This window comes from Carassius carassius, chromosome 50, assembly GCF_963082965.1.
Source record: "Carassius carassius chromosome 50, fCarCar2.1, whole genome shotgun sequence".
Classification (NCBI taxonomy): domain Eukaryota; kingdom Metazoa; phylum Chordata; class Actinopteri; order Cypriniformes; family Cyprinidae; genus Carassius; species Carassius carassius.
The window spans coordinates 16,355,806-16,370,910 of NC_081804.1; the positions used below are offsets into that span (position 1 = coordinate 16,355,806).

Below are 15,105 nucleotides of genomic sequence, written 5' to 3' on the forward strand. Positions count from 1 at the left end.
TTGTTGTACATGGCTAATGTTATTTTCCATGCAGATTCCCTTATGGTCTGCTTACACCTGGATGGTTCATCTAATGAGAAGTGAAAACCGCCCACCTGTCTTTAAGTCTAAGAAATTACAGCCCATGCTTTATACTTAACGGCTAACAGATTCTTGCGGTTGCACTCAGAATTGGTTTTCCAGATGGTGTCGGACTCAAGATTGGCCTTAATTTGTGATGTTTTTGCAACGTTCATTTAGAAGTCCAAAATGCAACTTCCCATTGGAGGCTTGACAAAAATGCTTGCCCACACACTTACAGTCTATCTCACTCTGTGTTTATCCCACTTGTTGAAGCCAAGATTGGGATTTCTGGGCAGCGAGTGGAGACAGCCTCTTTTGTTTTCCCAGGCTGCCTTTGTTTAGGTTAGGGGTGAAGCCTGGTCACTTTTGGTGCCCTCAGCATTCCTCTGTCTTAAGGCAAAGGCTCAGCGCTGAATTCATGCAGTCAGAGAAGGATAAAACTACATTTATTAACGAGAACATTTACTAATTTTTGTTACTATACAGTATTGTTATGTTCCACTCAAACAGATTGCAGTTCCATTCAGTACCACTAGTAGTGCAGAAATGACATGCTTCACAATTTATAGCATTGCTACTTTTACTTAGCTGGTTCAAAAGCTGTACAGAACTGTGATAGATCAGATTTATTATAAAACTACGTCTTGTTTGGTGTCTGTGATGTTAACTTTGTGTATCCTTCGTGGTTTGTAGTGTTGGGATACGTGTTTATAATTGGTCTCAAAATAATATCTGCTACATTAATGTACAGTAAAATGTTTATTTCTATGAAACACGACTGATTATGTGCAAACCTTGGAGAGCGATTGTTTAAGGGGGTTAAGAGAAACACGCAACACTAGTTTAAAAGAGTACAAATAAATGTATCGGTCATAATGACTGGAGAGAAATAGCACAAACACTGGAAAAGGATGACCTTTTCTAGTGTGCATGTGTTGAGCGTGCACATTATCAAATAAAGTATACTTTGAAAGTCTATGCATTCAACTATACACATATGCTAAGTGTTCATGTCAAAACTGAAGTACACTTTAGTTTATACGTTAAAGACCCAATCATATGACTTGACAAGCACAGTTTTCCTTTCATCGTTGACATATTTCCCACTGAAACAAGAATTTGGGCTAGAACTACTAGCCATTCAGTTTAAATCAAGCTATGATCCATGATTAACTACTTGTTATTGCCAGTCAGTTACAGATGGTATTGGGGTAGTAACATTGTTACTCTAGAAAGCATTTTTATTGGTCAAAAGTTGGCACATGCCCATGAGTGCAAGGTGATGTCAACATTTTTTTGTTTTAAGAGGAGAAAGATTGGATTTTAAATGTGTGTGTTTGCCTTGTCAGATTTTAGGTGTACACTAATGTCTTGACCTATGTAATTTTATGAGAACAGAAAATATTCTTAATAATTACAATAACAAACCCAAACTTGACAAAAAAAGATGATCCAAACATGGCTCGAATCAACGTTTTTGTTTAAGGCCATGTGTTTGTGTCAGAGTAGGACACAGATGTGTTCTCACTCTGTATTTTTTAAGAAAGAGCAGTTGTTGTGTATAAATGGGGGCTGAAGATGACATGCACCATGGGATATATACACCTCAACAGCTGCGACAGAAAACAATGTCTGTACTGCATGTGATAGGCTACAAATGGCCTTTTGCGTGGGTTCATATTGTATAAATCGAGAAAATACATGTAATTTGCTAGGGCGAGTGACCCGGAAAATGTCTCACAATCCACAAATGCACAAATGTGTGCTTCTAGAAATGGCTTTGATTTATATAGTGAAGAACAGACAGAACTGTCAGTAACAAGCTTTTCAAAGAACATACATTTGAGGAATTTATTCCACCTTCTGAGTTTAGACATTATATTGTGGCTTATACTTGGCTGATTACCAAGCTAGGTGATTGCTAAGGTGTTGCTAGGCATTTGTTGGTTTTGCTAAGAAATTATGTCTTGCTTGGTCTCTCATAGCTAGACCCTCAGACTGACGCTTTGAATGGCCAAGGCCCGCCCAAGAGGCCATATGAGTGACAGATGAAGCAACCAATCACGTTTTATTTTGTCATGTTTTGGGGTCTGGGTGTAACAAACCTTGGTTTGTGGGTAGTTGAAAGGGTGTTGCTATGCAGTTTTGGGTTTCTGGTAACATGGTTGATAGGGTGTTATGGATAGTTGCTCTGGTGGTTCGTCTTTAGCACAACAAGTTTAGATTAAGCAATAGACGAAGCTGTCGAGTGTAATGTCAGCGTTGGCTTATGAATCATTTACATTTTTGCACTTGTGTATTAAAAAGCTGAATTGCTAACAGAGAGTGTATCTCTCCTCCTTTGAAGTGCAAGATGACGTTTACATGCTACATTCTACAGATGTGTGCTCATGTGAAACTCTTCTATCTGTCACTAGAGGTTCACTCCTCTTACTATTTAATGCATTTGCAATGATTTATTAACGGCAACGTTGCACAGTAGTAAAAAACAAAACAAAAAAAACACTGGCTGGTGTTAAGAGAAAGCACCACTCCTGCACAATAACAGTGTGCTTGCTCCTCAGTACATATTCCCAACAGCCCGCAAAACACAAAGAGGATGATGAGAGAGAGGAATGGGATCATTTCAGTAATCATAGCTTTTGGAGGACGCGCTCAGAAGGGAGGAGGACAGGGAAGTTATAGATGTGTCTGGGGTGGGTCTGCGTTCCTGAAGCAGTGGGTCTGGACATGTGCAAGTGTTTTTGAGAGATGGAAGTCAACAGATCCAAGCGTGTGACAGCGATCCACCCTAATCTCAAACGCAAGCCTGCTTTGAGTCAAGTCGCAATGCTAGAATATATCTTTTTCTGTTTTAACATGAATGCAGTGAACTTAAGCCCGACTAGCCCGGTGCATCTGGCACCTGTTGATTCCTCTGCGATTCATCTTTCATGTCTAGTACTCTGTTTTCATGGCAACCGCGGGCTGCGTTGAGAAGTGTACCCTGAGGCCACGGACTTGATTTAGTGAGATCGAGCCTGGTCGAGGTACAGGAGACAAAAGAAGATTTGTTTTACTCTCCGCTCTCTACACGCAGGCCAACAAGGTAGCATTCCTCCGCTTCAGTACGAATGGGAATGGGGAGGAAGAATGCTTCAGAGTTGGCCAGCACTGTCTGAGAGTTTTTGAAGAACAGAGAAACAGTAGATCAAGAGGCTTACAAGAGCAGGTGGAAAGAAAACGGATCTCAAACTTTAGAAGATTCAAGGCTGGGACTTCACTTCTTTGTGTTTTATGTCCAGTGCCACTAGGTTTTGTAATCTATGTTGCTGTTGGAAAATGTACACATTACAAACTCTGTTTGTGGCCTAAATATCAAATGACTCTTGCAAGTTGGTGTTCTCAGGGTGGTTTCGAATTATTTATTTAGATGACTCAAATGCCATGTGGCTTCTTTCAGAAACGTACTTCTCACTTTATTCTGTCTCTGGGTGATGAAAAATAGTTGTGATAAAATAGTTATTAGAAATAACTAAGTTTTAGAAGATGTTTTACTTGCAGAAATGTATATTTGCAGTGCAATATTGACAGTTTGGGAAGCCATTGTGCATTGTCCATTAGTCCTATGAAAATAACACAATTAAATTGCATACAAAACTCTCTATTTAGAATTTGAGGACGAATATGACCCTGACATGCTCTTTTCACTTTAAAGGGGTCATGAACAGTTTTTTATTGTTTTGTACTGTTCTCTGAGGTCCACTTATAATGTTATCAAGATTTTCACCTAGAAAAGCATCATTTAGAAGTGCAATATTTTCGGTCCTGTTTAGACCCCCTCATCAGATTGCTCTGTTTGAATAGGTGTGAAGGATTGTAGATATGCTGTGATTGGCTAACAATTGTGTATGTTTGACAGACATCCTTCATAGATCACTGCTGTGATTAAGGTTAAAAATGTATCAATATTTAGTACATACATACAGACAAAGCAATAGTGACCACGTAATAAAAAACTTTACTCACACTTGTGTGGTGGGGCATTACTGTCAGATCCAATATATTCACAGCATTGTAGACTCAATCTTTCTGAAACTCCTGCGTTGAATTGTGCAGCTTTGTTTATAAACTAATCCGTGGGTAAAATAAAGTGAATAAAGGACCAAATTCTTACTGAAACATCTTCTGAGGCGGCACATTCCATAAGCTGTCGCTTTGGCGGATTGGCTTTAATATAAGCTGTTTTGAAACTTACAGGATGTTTTTATAGTACAATGACCTCTTATATATCAAAACATCAAAGGAATTTTGATTTCTCAGTTCATGACCCCTTTAATTGTATTCAATCTCTTTTAAACTTGTCTTTAAGGCCTGGAGATGGAGCATCCATCACTGGGTATTTGGCAGCTGCTAAATGTTCTGCTTAGCAGCTTAATGCTGCTATTAAATGTTTTCATAAGTTAATGCGGTAGACTTTACCATAGAATTTCCTCATAAAGGGTGTAATATGCAACAGTCAAAGTGCACCGAACCAACATGTCGCGCTTGTATTAATCTCACAGACAGCGGTTCATTCAATATTTGCATGGCTGAAGCATTTGGATACTACACCTTACCTTAGCAGCGCCATCTGTTCCTGCTGTGGGGCTTCAAAGTGGAGTCAGACACACATGCAAGCACATGCAGTCTCAGAACAACAACGTTCTGCCTGTCTGTTCCTTTCAGCATTCATCTGCTGAAATGTCTTTGAAGAGAGCCAGCAGTGCATTTAATTGGAGCAGAGCTATGAGTCTATCAACCTCCTGCTAATAATAACTCTTGAAATTTGCTTACACACTGGACCTGATTTTCAATCACAATTTCATGTCTCATGGCTGGGTTGGAGCAATAAGGTAGAAACAATTAATGTAGAAAATAACTTGAGTGTTCTTTATGAATGTATTTTGGAGTTTAGACTAAGATTGGTCTTAGTTTGGTCAGTTTTGTCTACTCAAGTTCTGAATTCCATATATGATTTTTAACTAAGTATTTCAGTACTTCAAGTTGGGACAGGGGATTCTTGTGCACTGTTTGGTTAACTGTTCTATGCATATGTGTGCCTTCAGCCATTAATGCTTTTTAAGATGTTGTGTCATGTTAGAAAAAAAGGCAGACCTGCAGTGTACCACAGAAATTAGGGGGTTTTAATTATCCTAATTTTTCGCTCTGTCAAGTCACCTTTATTTATAAAGCGCTTTAAACAAAATACATTGCGTCAAAGCAACTGAACAACATTCATTAGGAAAACAGTGTCAATAATGCAAAATGATAGTTAAAGGCAGTTCATCATTGAATTCAGTGATGTCATCTCTGTTCAGTTTAAATAGTGTCTGTGCATTTATTTGCAATCAAGTCAACGATATCGCTGTAGATGAAGTGTCCCCAACTAAGCAAGCCAGAGGCGACAGCGGCAAGGAAGCAAAACTCCATCGGTGACAGAATGGAGAAAAAAAAACCTTGGGAGAAACCAGGCTCAAAGTCAGATTGTGCAGAAGAATCATCTGTTTCCTGTGGTCTTGTCCTGGTGGTCATCTGAGACAAGGTCTTTACAGGGGATCTGTATGTTGTAATGTAGTCTTTTTCAGACTGTGAAGGCACATTGCATTAACTTGTCACTATTGCTGTTTTGTCGTTTCAGAATCCAGACGTTACCATGCATTGCTGATGTAAGCTGATCTGTGTTCATTGTCTCTGATGGAGCTGAAAGTTTGGGTGGATGGAGTTGTACGAGTGGTTTGCGGCCTGTCAGAGGAGACATCATGCCAGGACGTGGTCATTGCACTCGCCCAAGCCATTGGTAAGTACCTCTAGGTTTAGAAGTTCCTTCTCAATCAAAAACACCTGACCTCCTTCAGAGTCTTCAGAGTTACTAAAAAATATAAGAAAGTAAGCTTGATCAGATTTAAAGTTAAAACTCTGGGTTAGCCCTTTAAAGATCTGGGCTAGTAACCAGTAGGTTGGAAGTTGGATGCACACAATGTGGTGGTTCATGAGCCCTTGCCATAATGGCCTTCAGCAAGACACTTGAAGTAACCTTAGGATAGTTCCCCTAGATCCAGTGGGACTGTCCCCATAATAATAGCACAGATTGTTGGACTCTAACTACTGTACCCCTGTGATGTCTTTGCAGGCCAAACGGGTCGTTACGTTCTCATTCAGAGACTGAGGGACACCGAACGCCAACTTCTGGCCAATGAGCGCCCACTGGAGTCCCTGGCCAAACTGGGCCAACACAGCAGCGAGGTGCAGTTTTTCCTGCGGCGGACTGGACCCAGTAGCAATGAAGAACAGAGTCTGCACAACCGCACCCTCCCTCACTCCAAGCCTCCCACATCAGAACCCAAACGGGGATTGCCAAAGAAATCTTACACCTTCAACTTGGGCCCCTCCAGTTCTCCCCGTGTAAAAACGAAGGACTCTCGTACAACACCCTCTCCTGAACAGAGTGCGTCCCCAGTTCCATACGCGCTGTACCTTCCGGGGCCTTCTAAAGAGGAGGTGCTCCTGCATGTTCTCCAACAGCGGGAGCAGCTACATGCCCTCGAGTCTCGGCTGTTGGCAGTCGACAAGAAATGCAAGACTTGGGAAGAGTCGTCTGCTGAGGAGTCATCCCTGCAGGCAGAGATGGAAGTTTTGGAGAAGACCCTGTGGAGGAACCAGCAGGAGTTGGTGGACGAGGAGTTCTGGGAGGAGGAACTAAGGATAGAGACCGAAAGGGAGCGTGGGATGAAGCTCCGTTTAGGAGAGCTGCATGCTAAACTGGATGATTGCGGGCAAAAGTTGCACAAATTCAACAATCGCGCCATGCAGATTGAGGAGGAAATTCAGAGAGAAATGCTACAGGCGGACATCTTGCCCACCCAGTCCGATTCAAAAGACTCTTTGGGGGCAGTCGAGGCAGATCTTCAAAGTCGACAAAAGCAAGGGGAGGAATTGGAGGCAAAACTTTCAGAGCTTGAGAAGACTTTGGGGAGGGCGGAGACTCTGCTGAAGGTAAGCAGAGAGGGCGTGGCCCTAGAGAGAGGTTTGTAGTTGTTGGCTGCAAATGCAGGAGGGTATTACAGTCCCCTCTGTGGAGGTGCATGATCAATGAACGAAAAAATTTGAAAGTGAACAAAGGTACCCATCTTTTGAAATTATTCATATGAACCTTAGTTCACACTCAGTTCAAACGTATGGTTTCTGACTTTTCTGTGCACAGAAACAAATGTTTTTATTTGGACACACATGCATTTCTTTTAACTCCTGTGCATTTTATGCATTGAAAAGACAAAATAAAGGTGTACACCTATTAAATGAGTTTCTTTTCCTGCTCTGCATGCATATATTTTAAACTGTACGTAATTATGCACCAGCCTGAGTTTTATAACAGCATTTCAGTATTACAGTGACTTAAATCAAAGATTTGCAAGTCTGTGAAGATGATCTAAACTACTTCATACCACAGTGGCACTCCAGAAGCCTGCCTTTATGTGTTCTGCCAGAAAGCAAGACAATTAACCATGACTAACCGGATCTTACATAATCAGAATCTATTCCTTTTAGACAAGTCATGCATGCAAATTAGGTTGATCCTTCAACAGAACATGGTGAATTATCATAGTTTTCAAATAGCAACTCAGGTGATTACTTGAGTCAAATACTTTGTGGTTAGCATTAACTTGTCTGTATTTGAATTTGGCTTGTCTTGTTAAACAAATGAAAACTACAGCCGGAAAGGTGTCAAACGTACCCATAGAGAACAAATCATAAGATTACTGTAATCAGAGCCACAGGCCACATATTACTGCCTTGACTGTTATTGCTGTTAAAAAATACGCCCTCTTCTGACTACAGGTTGAATTACAATTAAGGAAAAATCAAAACAACACAAACAACGAAAAGTGTACAGGGATTGATTAAAAGTACTAATTAAAACATTGCTGCTAAATTTAAAAACAAAATATAAATAAATAAATAAAAAACATTAAAAATGCTAAATTATTCAAATATATTCTAAAATGTATCTGATAGTAAGTTGTTGGCCACATACTACAATGCAAAAAAAAAAAAAAAAAGATAGTTTTTAATAATTCGTATTCATAATTGTTATTCTAGTAAGCAGGCTGTTTGTGATTGTCTGTTCTCTCTGAGTGTAGGCTAAGCAGGAGGAAGTGGAGGATTTGAATAAGGAGCTGAGACAGTGTAATTTACAACAGTTTATCCAGCAGGCCGGAGCCCTGCCTACTCAAACTCAACCCCGCACAGACCTCGGTGAACACCCAGAACAACTGGACCTGACTCAACAACAGCACGACAAACACAAAGACAGTGGTATGGCATCCACACACACACACACACACACACACACACATTAAATCTACTGCAGCTGCATATACCTAACTGAACAGAGAAAATCAATTAATAATGGAATACTAGCATACTGTTTACTGCATACAACACATTATATACTGCCAACTAATTGTAGTTTTGTTTTGATTGCATACTTTAATTGTAAATGTTTAATTGTACTGTATGTGTGCATAAACGCTTATGCACACATACAGTACTCACACATTTTTAGTATACTTTGAGTACCTAAGTGTTTTAATACATTTATTATAATTATGCATTATTCAGAATACACTCAGTGGTATACTGTATCCCACAATGCATTGTGCTCAACCTGAGCCTACAGTTTTGATATAACAACTGAACTGCAAACATGTGATGTGTGGTTTTAAACGGTTGACTTTAAAACAGCGTGCTGTCATACTACTCTTACTGTTTCTAGTAGTATGCTACAGTACAACCTGCACATCTGAAGATTTTTACAACAAAATTGCACTACAAATGAAAGCTAATCATCTGATACCTGGATGATGTTTGCTAAATTAAAAGGAAACATTTGATGATAAGAGATAAAGTGAACCTTAGTTATGCAGCACACAATGCTCACTTGACCTCATTATGTTTGTTTATGCATATTTATTCAGAAAATAGCAACCAGTCTTCATGAAGTTATGCCGAAGTTTCAATTTAATGTGAATATGTCTTGTGTAAAGAAAGAGATGCTAAATGCAGAAATGGAAAATGCATTGCATTGTGGGTTACAACATTCCTTGTATTGATTTCTGGTTGTATACTAAACAAATAATACGGTCATATTGTGGTTAATGTTTATATGGACTGATGTAGTTGTATATTTTACTCCGTACTTCCCCCAGATTCGCCCCCACGTCCCACTGCCAAGCAGTTCCTGGGTCACCCGCGCAACCTGCAGCACCCCCTGGTATCCAGCCTGAACCCTGAGGGTGTGTATGTGTGATAGATGCTTCCCTGCCTTCACCCCAGCTGCCACACGCCGTGGTGCAACCCTTTCTGGGTGAAGGTGCCTGCATGGTGGCCCTCTTCTGATCAACAGGCCTGATTATTGTAGCACTTTAGCTGAAAGGCATTGCATCAACTAATTTACGCAACATTACCGTATTTCAATCCAAAACCGATATATTTTCAGTGCTACTAATGTAAAGTAAATGCTAATTTTGTCTGTAAATATAGATGTTACATATGCTATCAAGTCAGTATGTAGTGCCTTTCAAAAAGAAGTGTTACCACAAGCTGTGCTCTTCAACACTTTAGTTTAAAGGGATAGTGGGTTGGTTTTAAATTACATCTTGACAAGCTGCTAAAAACGTTTGTTGAAGTCGAGATATTTTTGCTTACAGAGATGTAATTTGACTTCAAATTGGATGCGAACTAAAGTGTTTCTGCCATGTTCCCTTGAGTTCTACACTCTTTTTCTTCCTTACGCTCTTCTGTCCCAGTTTGGTGTCCTTACATTTCGAGTCCTACCAGCTGTTCTGTTGATTTATCATGCAGCTGTGTGTGTGTTTGTGTTATTAAAGGGATATTTCATCCGAAAAAGGAAAATTTCAGTTGTCATTTACTTTACTTGGTGTCCCAGATTTATATGCAAGACATTTTAAAGAATGTTCACGTTGCTTTTTTCCAACCAGGAATGTTTTTCGCGACACGGTTATGTCAAACTGAGGCGACATCAATGTGAGAAGTTTAAATATGCATAAGTGCGTGCAGATTATCATTTAATAATGACTTCAGCCTGGGTCTCTTTCTCACACAAATATATCATGTGACTTCAGAAGACTTATAAACGTGAAATATAGTGCAAAAACACTTTTATGATACTTTAATGGATTGTTTTTTTGAGCTCGACAGCCTCAGAGAGTCTAAATTTCAAAATAATCGTTTTGAGAAGAAAACGTCAGGTGATATTTTAATTATATGGTGGGATTTGTTGAACACGTTGAAAAATCATAATCATCTCTAATAATGTATTATATGTAGCTAGTCTTATGTTGTAATGCTTAATGTTCAAGTAACCCAATAAATTGATTAAACGTCTCATATTTGTGGATTTTGGGAAGTTTTAGTCAAGGGAATTTTAAGAACATTGTTTTCAGGATTTCAAATGCAGCTTCCATTTAGTCTTTAAGAAAAAACCAGATAAAAACATTCTTAAGAATTGTTTGAATTTAGAATAGAATATATTTTATTCGTAAGAATAAAAGAGCACGTTTACTTTAAGCTTCTGAATAGAAAAGCAGCAGCTTGAACATTCTATTAATCATCTCCTTTTGTGTTTTATGTAATAAAGGAAGTCATATGATTTTGGACATCACGAGAGTGAGTAAACGATGAAAAATCTTCATTTTTTGGGGGGTGATCTATCCCTTTAGGATGGCTTTCGTGTGTGAGCTCTTGTCTCCTGAAAGAACAAGGATCCAAACCGTCTGAATGTTAATGCAAAGATTGTGAACTATTTCTGTACTCATAGACTTTGAAACAATTACAAAACGGAGACTTTTTGAAAGTCGGACTAGTTGAAATATTGTAAAGGGGAACTTTCCCATAATGACTTTGTCTTTGTACAAACAACATATAAATGACAAAACTTCATATTTTAGTAGATGTTTATCCAGTGATGGATTGTTTTTCTGCTCTGTATCTGTTCCTTTCGGGACACTCTGAGTGAAAGTACGTCTCGGTTTGTATTTGCTGTTTCCAAAGAACAAATGACGTTAAATTCATGTTTCCCTCACATTATCAATGCCTTGGGCTGTACTGCATATTCACTACACGATTGAGGCCGTATGTTGCCGGTTTAGCGAGAGCTAAAACTCAGGGTTCATACACTGTATAGTGTATGGTTTGGACGTTTCTCTGGGTCTTTCTGTTCTCTCTCGGCTGCTGTGTGCATGGGAATGTGTCTGAAAGCCTGCAGATGACGTATTTTTGTACTTCTCATGATTGAACGTCACTCAGTTTACTCTTCTATGTGTCTTACAGTCCTGACATCCAGAGATTCGTCTTGGCGGTAATAAAGCTGAAGCACAGGGCTAAGGATTTATAATGACTCTCTGCTTACATTCGTTGTCTATATAACCATTCATGTTATATATTCACTGTATATACGAAATATATATTTACAACTTTTTTGCTACTTTTCAAAACATGTATTTACTGTAAAATAAATACAAATAGAGTTTATCTCGAGAACTTGTACTTTTGTGTACGTATTTAAGGACAATAAAGACTGTGCATTGTGTCTCAGATGATTCCTGTTTGATGGAAAGACAAGCTTTTATAAAGGGATTCTCTCAATTTCCAGTCATTAGTCTGTTTATAAAATATCTTGCCTTCTGATCGAACAGATCTGTTCTTGATCATGTCACCACAAAGGCGTTCAATTAACTGCGGCCATATTTTTCTGAAAGTCTTCTTTGAATATGACTGAGCACTGTGATACAGTAAAAGCCCAGTGAGTTTAAGATGTTTGTCTGAGCTGTTCGGATATTGAGATATCATGATTAACTGTATGAGAGTGGATTGTGAGGATCAGATCAAGAGCAGAGTGAGACTAGACCCGATCCTCATCAGCACTCGCTGACAGACGCTATACAATACATCCATACTGATTAACACAAAAACAGCCGTGCCTCACGCATCTCCATTAATCATGAGAGTGACATGTTTTAATTCTTTTCATTGAAGGGGATAATCACAACTGAAGGCCGTTCAGAAGAGATCCAATCAAATCAGATCAGTAATCTGTGATGATTTCCTTTATGTGGGCTAGAACATTAACAGATAAGCTCATGATCGTTATCAGCCATACATTAGAATCGTTTTGCTTTTTAAATATACATATTACCCAAATCGTCTGAAATCAGAGAGATCTATGTTTTATGAAGTGGCATTTGTCAAAATAATATGATTGTTGCCTGTTAAACATTTATTTCACAAAATCACACAACTTTTAATATTTTGGTGCTGAATGTTTGTATTGTGAAACATGATTTATTTGATCTATTTATATATATATATATATAGGATTTTTAATTGATTATGATATAGTACAATATATTTTAAACTAAAAAATTCTGATTTATTTTGTATGTGATATAATTTAATGAAAACAGTGAAAATTATTAATAATTTTAATAAATTTATATATTATATATATATTACCAAATGTAACCTTTATTTATTGTTTTTTTTTATTGTTAATGCACCACCCATTTCTTTAGCAAAATCTTACAGCTTTTAATATTTTGTTGCTAAAAGCACATTTTCATACTCAAACATTTTTTTCTTTATTTTCTATATTTTTAGATTTTATAAAATATATTTGTATGTACACAGAAACATTGGGATTTATTTGAATCTTTTTGATTTTATTTGACTCATTTTCTTAATATTACATAATTCTGAAACCAAAACTGAAAATGCTGATCAGAATGAAAGTTGAGTTATTATTGTGATTAATTAAAGGAGAGGACCGCTAATAGCCCGAGCGTGTTAAACGTGTGAATATGATTCAGTCCAGCTCAGACACTCCCACAGCTACTGTATTTCCATTACTGTACAAGTTCAACAGTTCAGAGCTGCTGGTTTAGAAAACAACATTGTTACATCTAAATTATGAATGAGTGAAGCAGCTTCATCAAGAGATGCAAGTTAAATCAGGAGCACATCTCTGTGACACGCTGCACATATGCACTGATGTCAGACCACATCTCCATTGATCATAGCACACGATGCTTGAGCTACAGGAGCAGAGAGACCCGTGGAGGGACGGGGGACCCTAAAGCGTCCCTCCAGTGACCATGTCCGCCTCAACCCCTTCAGGAGTCTCCAGTGGGACGTCCCCATGGCTGCTGGAGTCAGGCACACATCCAAAAGCTGGTTAGCCGCTGTCACACGCACAGTGGAGTGGAGAACAGGCGCAATGTGCGTTAGTCAGTGGCTTACCTGCTTTCAGAAATCACAGGATCGGACGCCACGGGATCCCTGTAAACATCTGAATACATACAACAGAGTTTAGATGACAGTTCTGCAACTCTGCGAGATGACGAGCATGGGCAAATATCTTCTTTAGAATTAATTTGCATAATTATATTAATATATGATAATTATATGCTAATCATATGAGGTAAAAAAAAAGAAATGAAAAAAAAGGATATATTCTTCGACAATGTGGCCTGGATGAAACACTGTGTTTTTTAATTTAATAAAAATAAAATTGTTTTGTTAAAATAGGTCTCAATTTTTAATTTAGCACTGATTGTGAAATATTAATGATAATACATTACGTCCATATTTCGCTATACAATTGTCTAAAACAAGGAAAACGAAGCAGATATATTAAAGGATAAAATTATGTAAGCATATCTGTCCGTCACTTTCAAATAAAGCGATTATTATCATTTTTATTATTTTGATAGACAACTAAGCAAAAAGCCACACTTACCTTAACTTCCCGATAAACCCGTTAATTACTGGATGAAGAGCAAATCCAACAGTTTTCAATGGAGATGATAAAAACACACAAGGCTACAGCAGTTTTGGTTAAATAAAATAATTTCTGAAATAAAGTATTAAACACTACAGCAGCAGAAGTTCAGCTCACTGGCGCTATCTATCCAAACCCTGCCCACTCCCCTGCAACTGCAACCTGACCTGCTTATTCAAATCAGCATTTGATTGACGTGACCCTCAGCCAATAGCTGGCCGATCTCTACACTGAAAGCCCGCCTATTAAATGGAACTATCGAATTACAGCGTCGCAGGGGCTTGACTGGGAGCATCATAGGTTCGGTGGATTTTCTCAGAGTTATAGCGGGGTGCGGCGCGTTCGGTTTTGCACGTCGTACTTTAGGAATGAACCATTTTCAGCGTTCTTATTTCCCGCTTTTGTGGTATGTCTCTAGAAAGTTACACATCATACTTTGCGTTTTAGTTATTGCAAGCGGAATCTGGTGTCAAATTGCTCGGTCGATACAATTATGTATTGATTTTACGTGTTTTAGAAAAAAAGAGCTCCCCCCGCGTTCCGAAAGTGGTTGGTCTCTGTTCGCCCGTGTATAGTAAAGCCATGAAGCTAGTGTGGATGTGCACGTACGAAGAGAGAGAAACAGAGAGAGAGAGAGAGAGAGAGAGAGAGAGAGAGAGAGAATGGCGCGAAAAGTCATTTTGAAAGTTAGAATGGCTTTTTGTTTACATTTGTTATTTAAGCTAATACATACATTTTAGGATTTTGAAATGAAGATAAATATATAGATAGATATATAATGATGTAGGGAGGGCATGGCGTTTGCGTTTTCAAATAAACGTTTGATTTAGAAAAATGAAAATATGATAAATTAGGGTGACCATATTTTAATTTTCCAAAAAGAGGACAGTGGATGCAGGGTTTCGCCTAAAAGTATATGTAGCAAGGGTTGTGTGTGTGAGTGTGTGTGTTTGCTTGTTTTGTTTATAATAAATGAAAAGAAAACAAGTAGATAGAATAGAAAAAAGAACAAGTAATGCTAGTGTTAGAGGGTCATTTTTAAATAAAAATATAACAAGTCAATAGAACAGAAAAAGAATAGATAATGCTTGTGTTAGAAGGTCATTATTTATAATAAATAAATAAAAAAATAAGTAGAAAGAATAGAGAATGCTATAGTGTCAAAG

At 38.3% G+C, this 15,105-nt stretch overlaps 1 protein-coding gene across 3 annotated transcripts in view; it reads left to right on the forward strand.

The window, feature by feature from the left end:
* Positions 1-11,707, forward strand: part of rassf7a (Ras association domain family member 7a) — a 30,305-nt gene extending 18,598 nt beyond the window's left edge. For all 3 annotated transcript variants that reach the window (XM_059546128.1, XM_059546129.1, XM_059546130.1), the window contains exons 2-6: positions 5,723-5,881; positions 6,215-7,077; positions 8,223-8,397; positions 9,291-9,377; positions 11,434-11,707. In XM_059546128.1, the coding sequence (XP_059402111.1) occupies positions 5,779-5,881; positions 6,215-7,077; positions 8,223-8,397; positions 9,291-9,377; positions 11,434-11,465 (1,260 nt within the window). In that variant the 5' untranslated portion in view covers positions 5,723-5,778 and the 3' untranslated portion in view covers positions 11,466-11,707. The remainder of the gene's footprint in view (positions 1-5,722; positions 5,882-6,214; positions 7,078-8,222; positions 8,398-9,290; positions 9,378-11,433) is intronic.
* Positions 11,708-15,105: the final 3,398 nt, after the last annotated feature.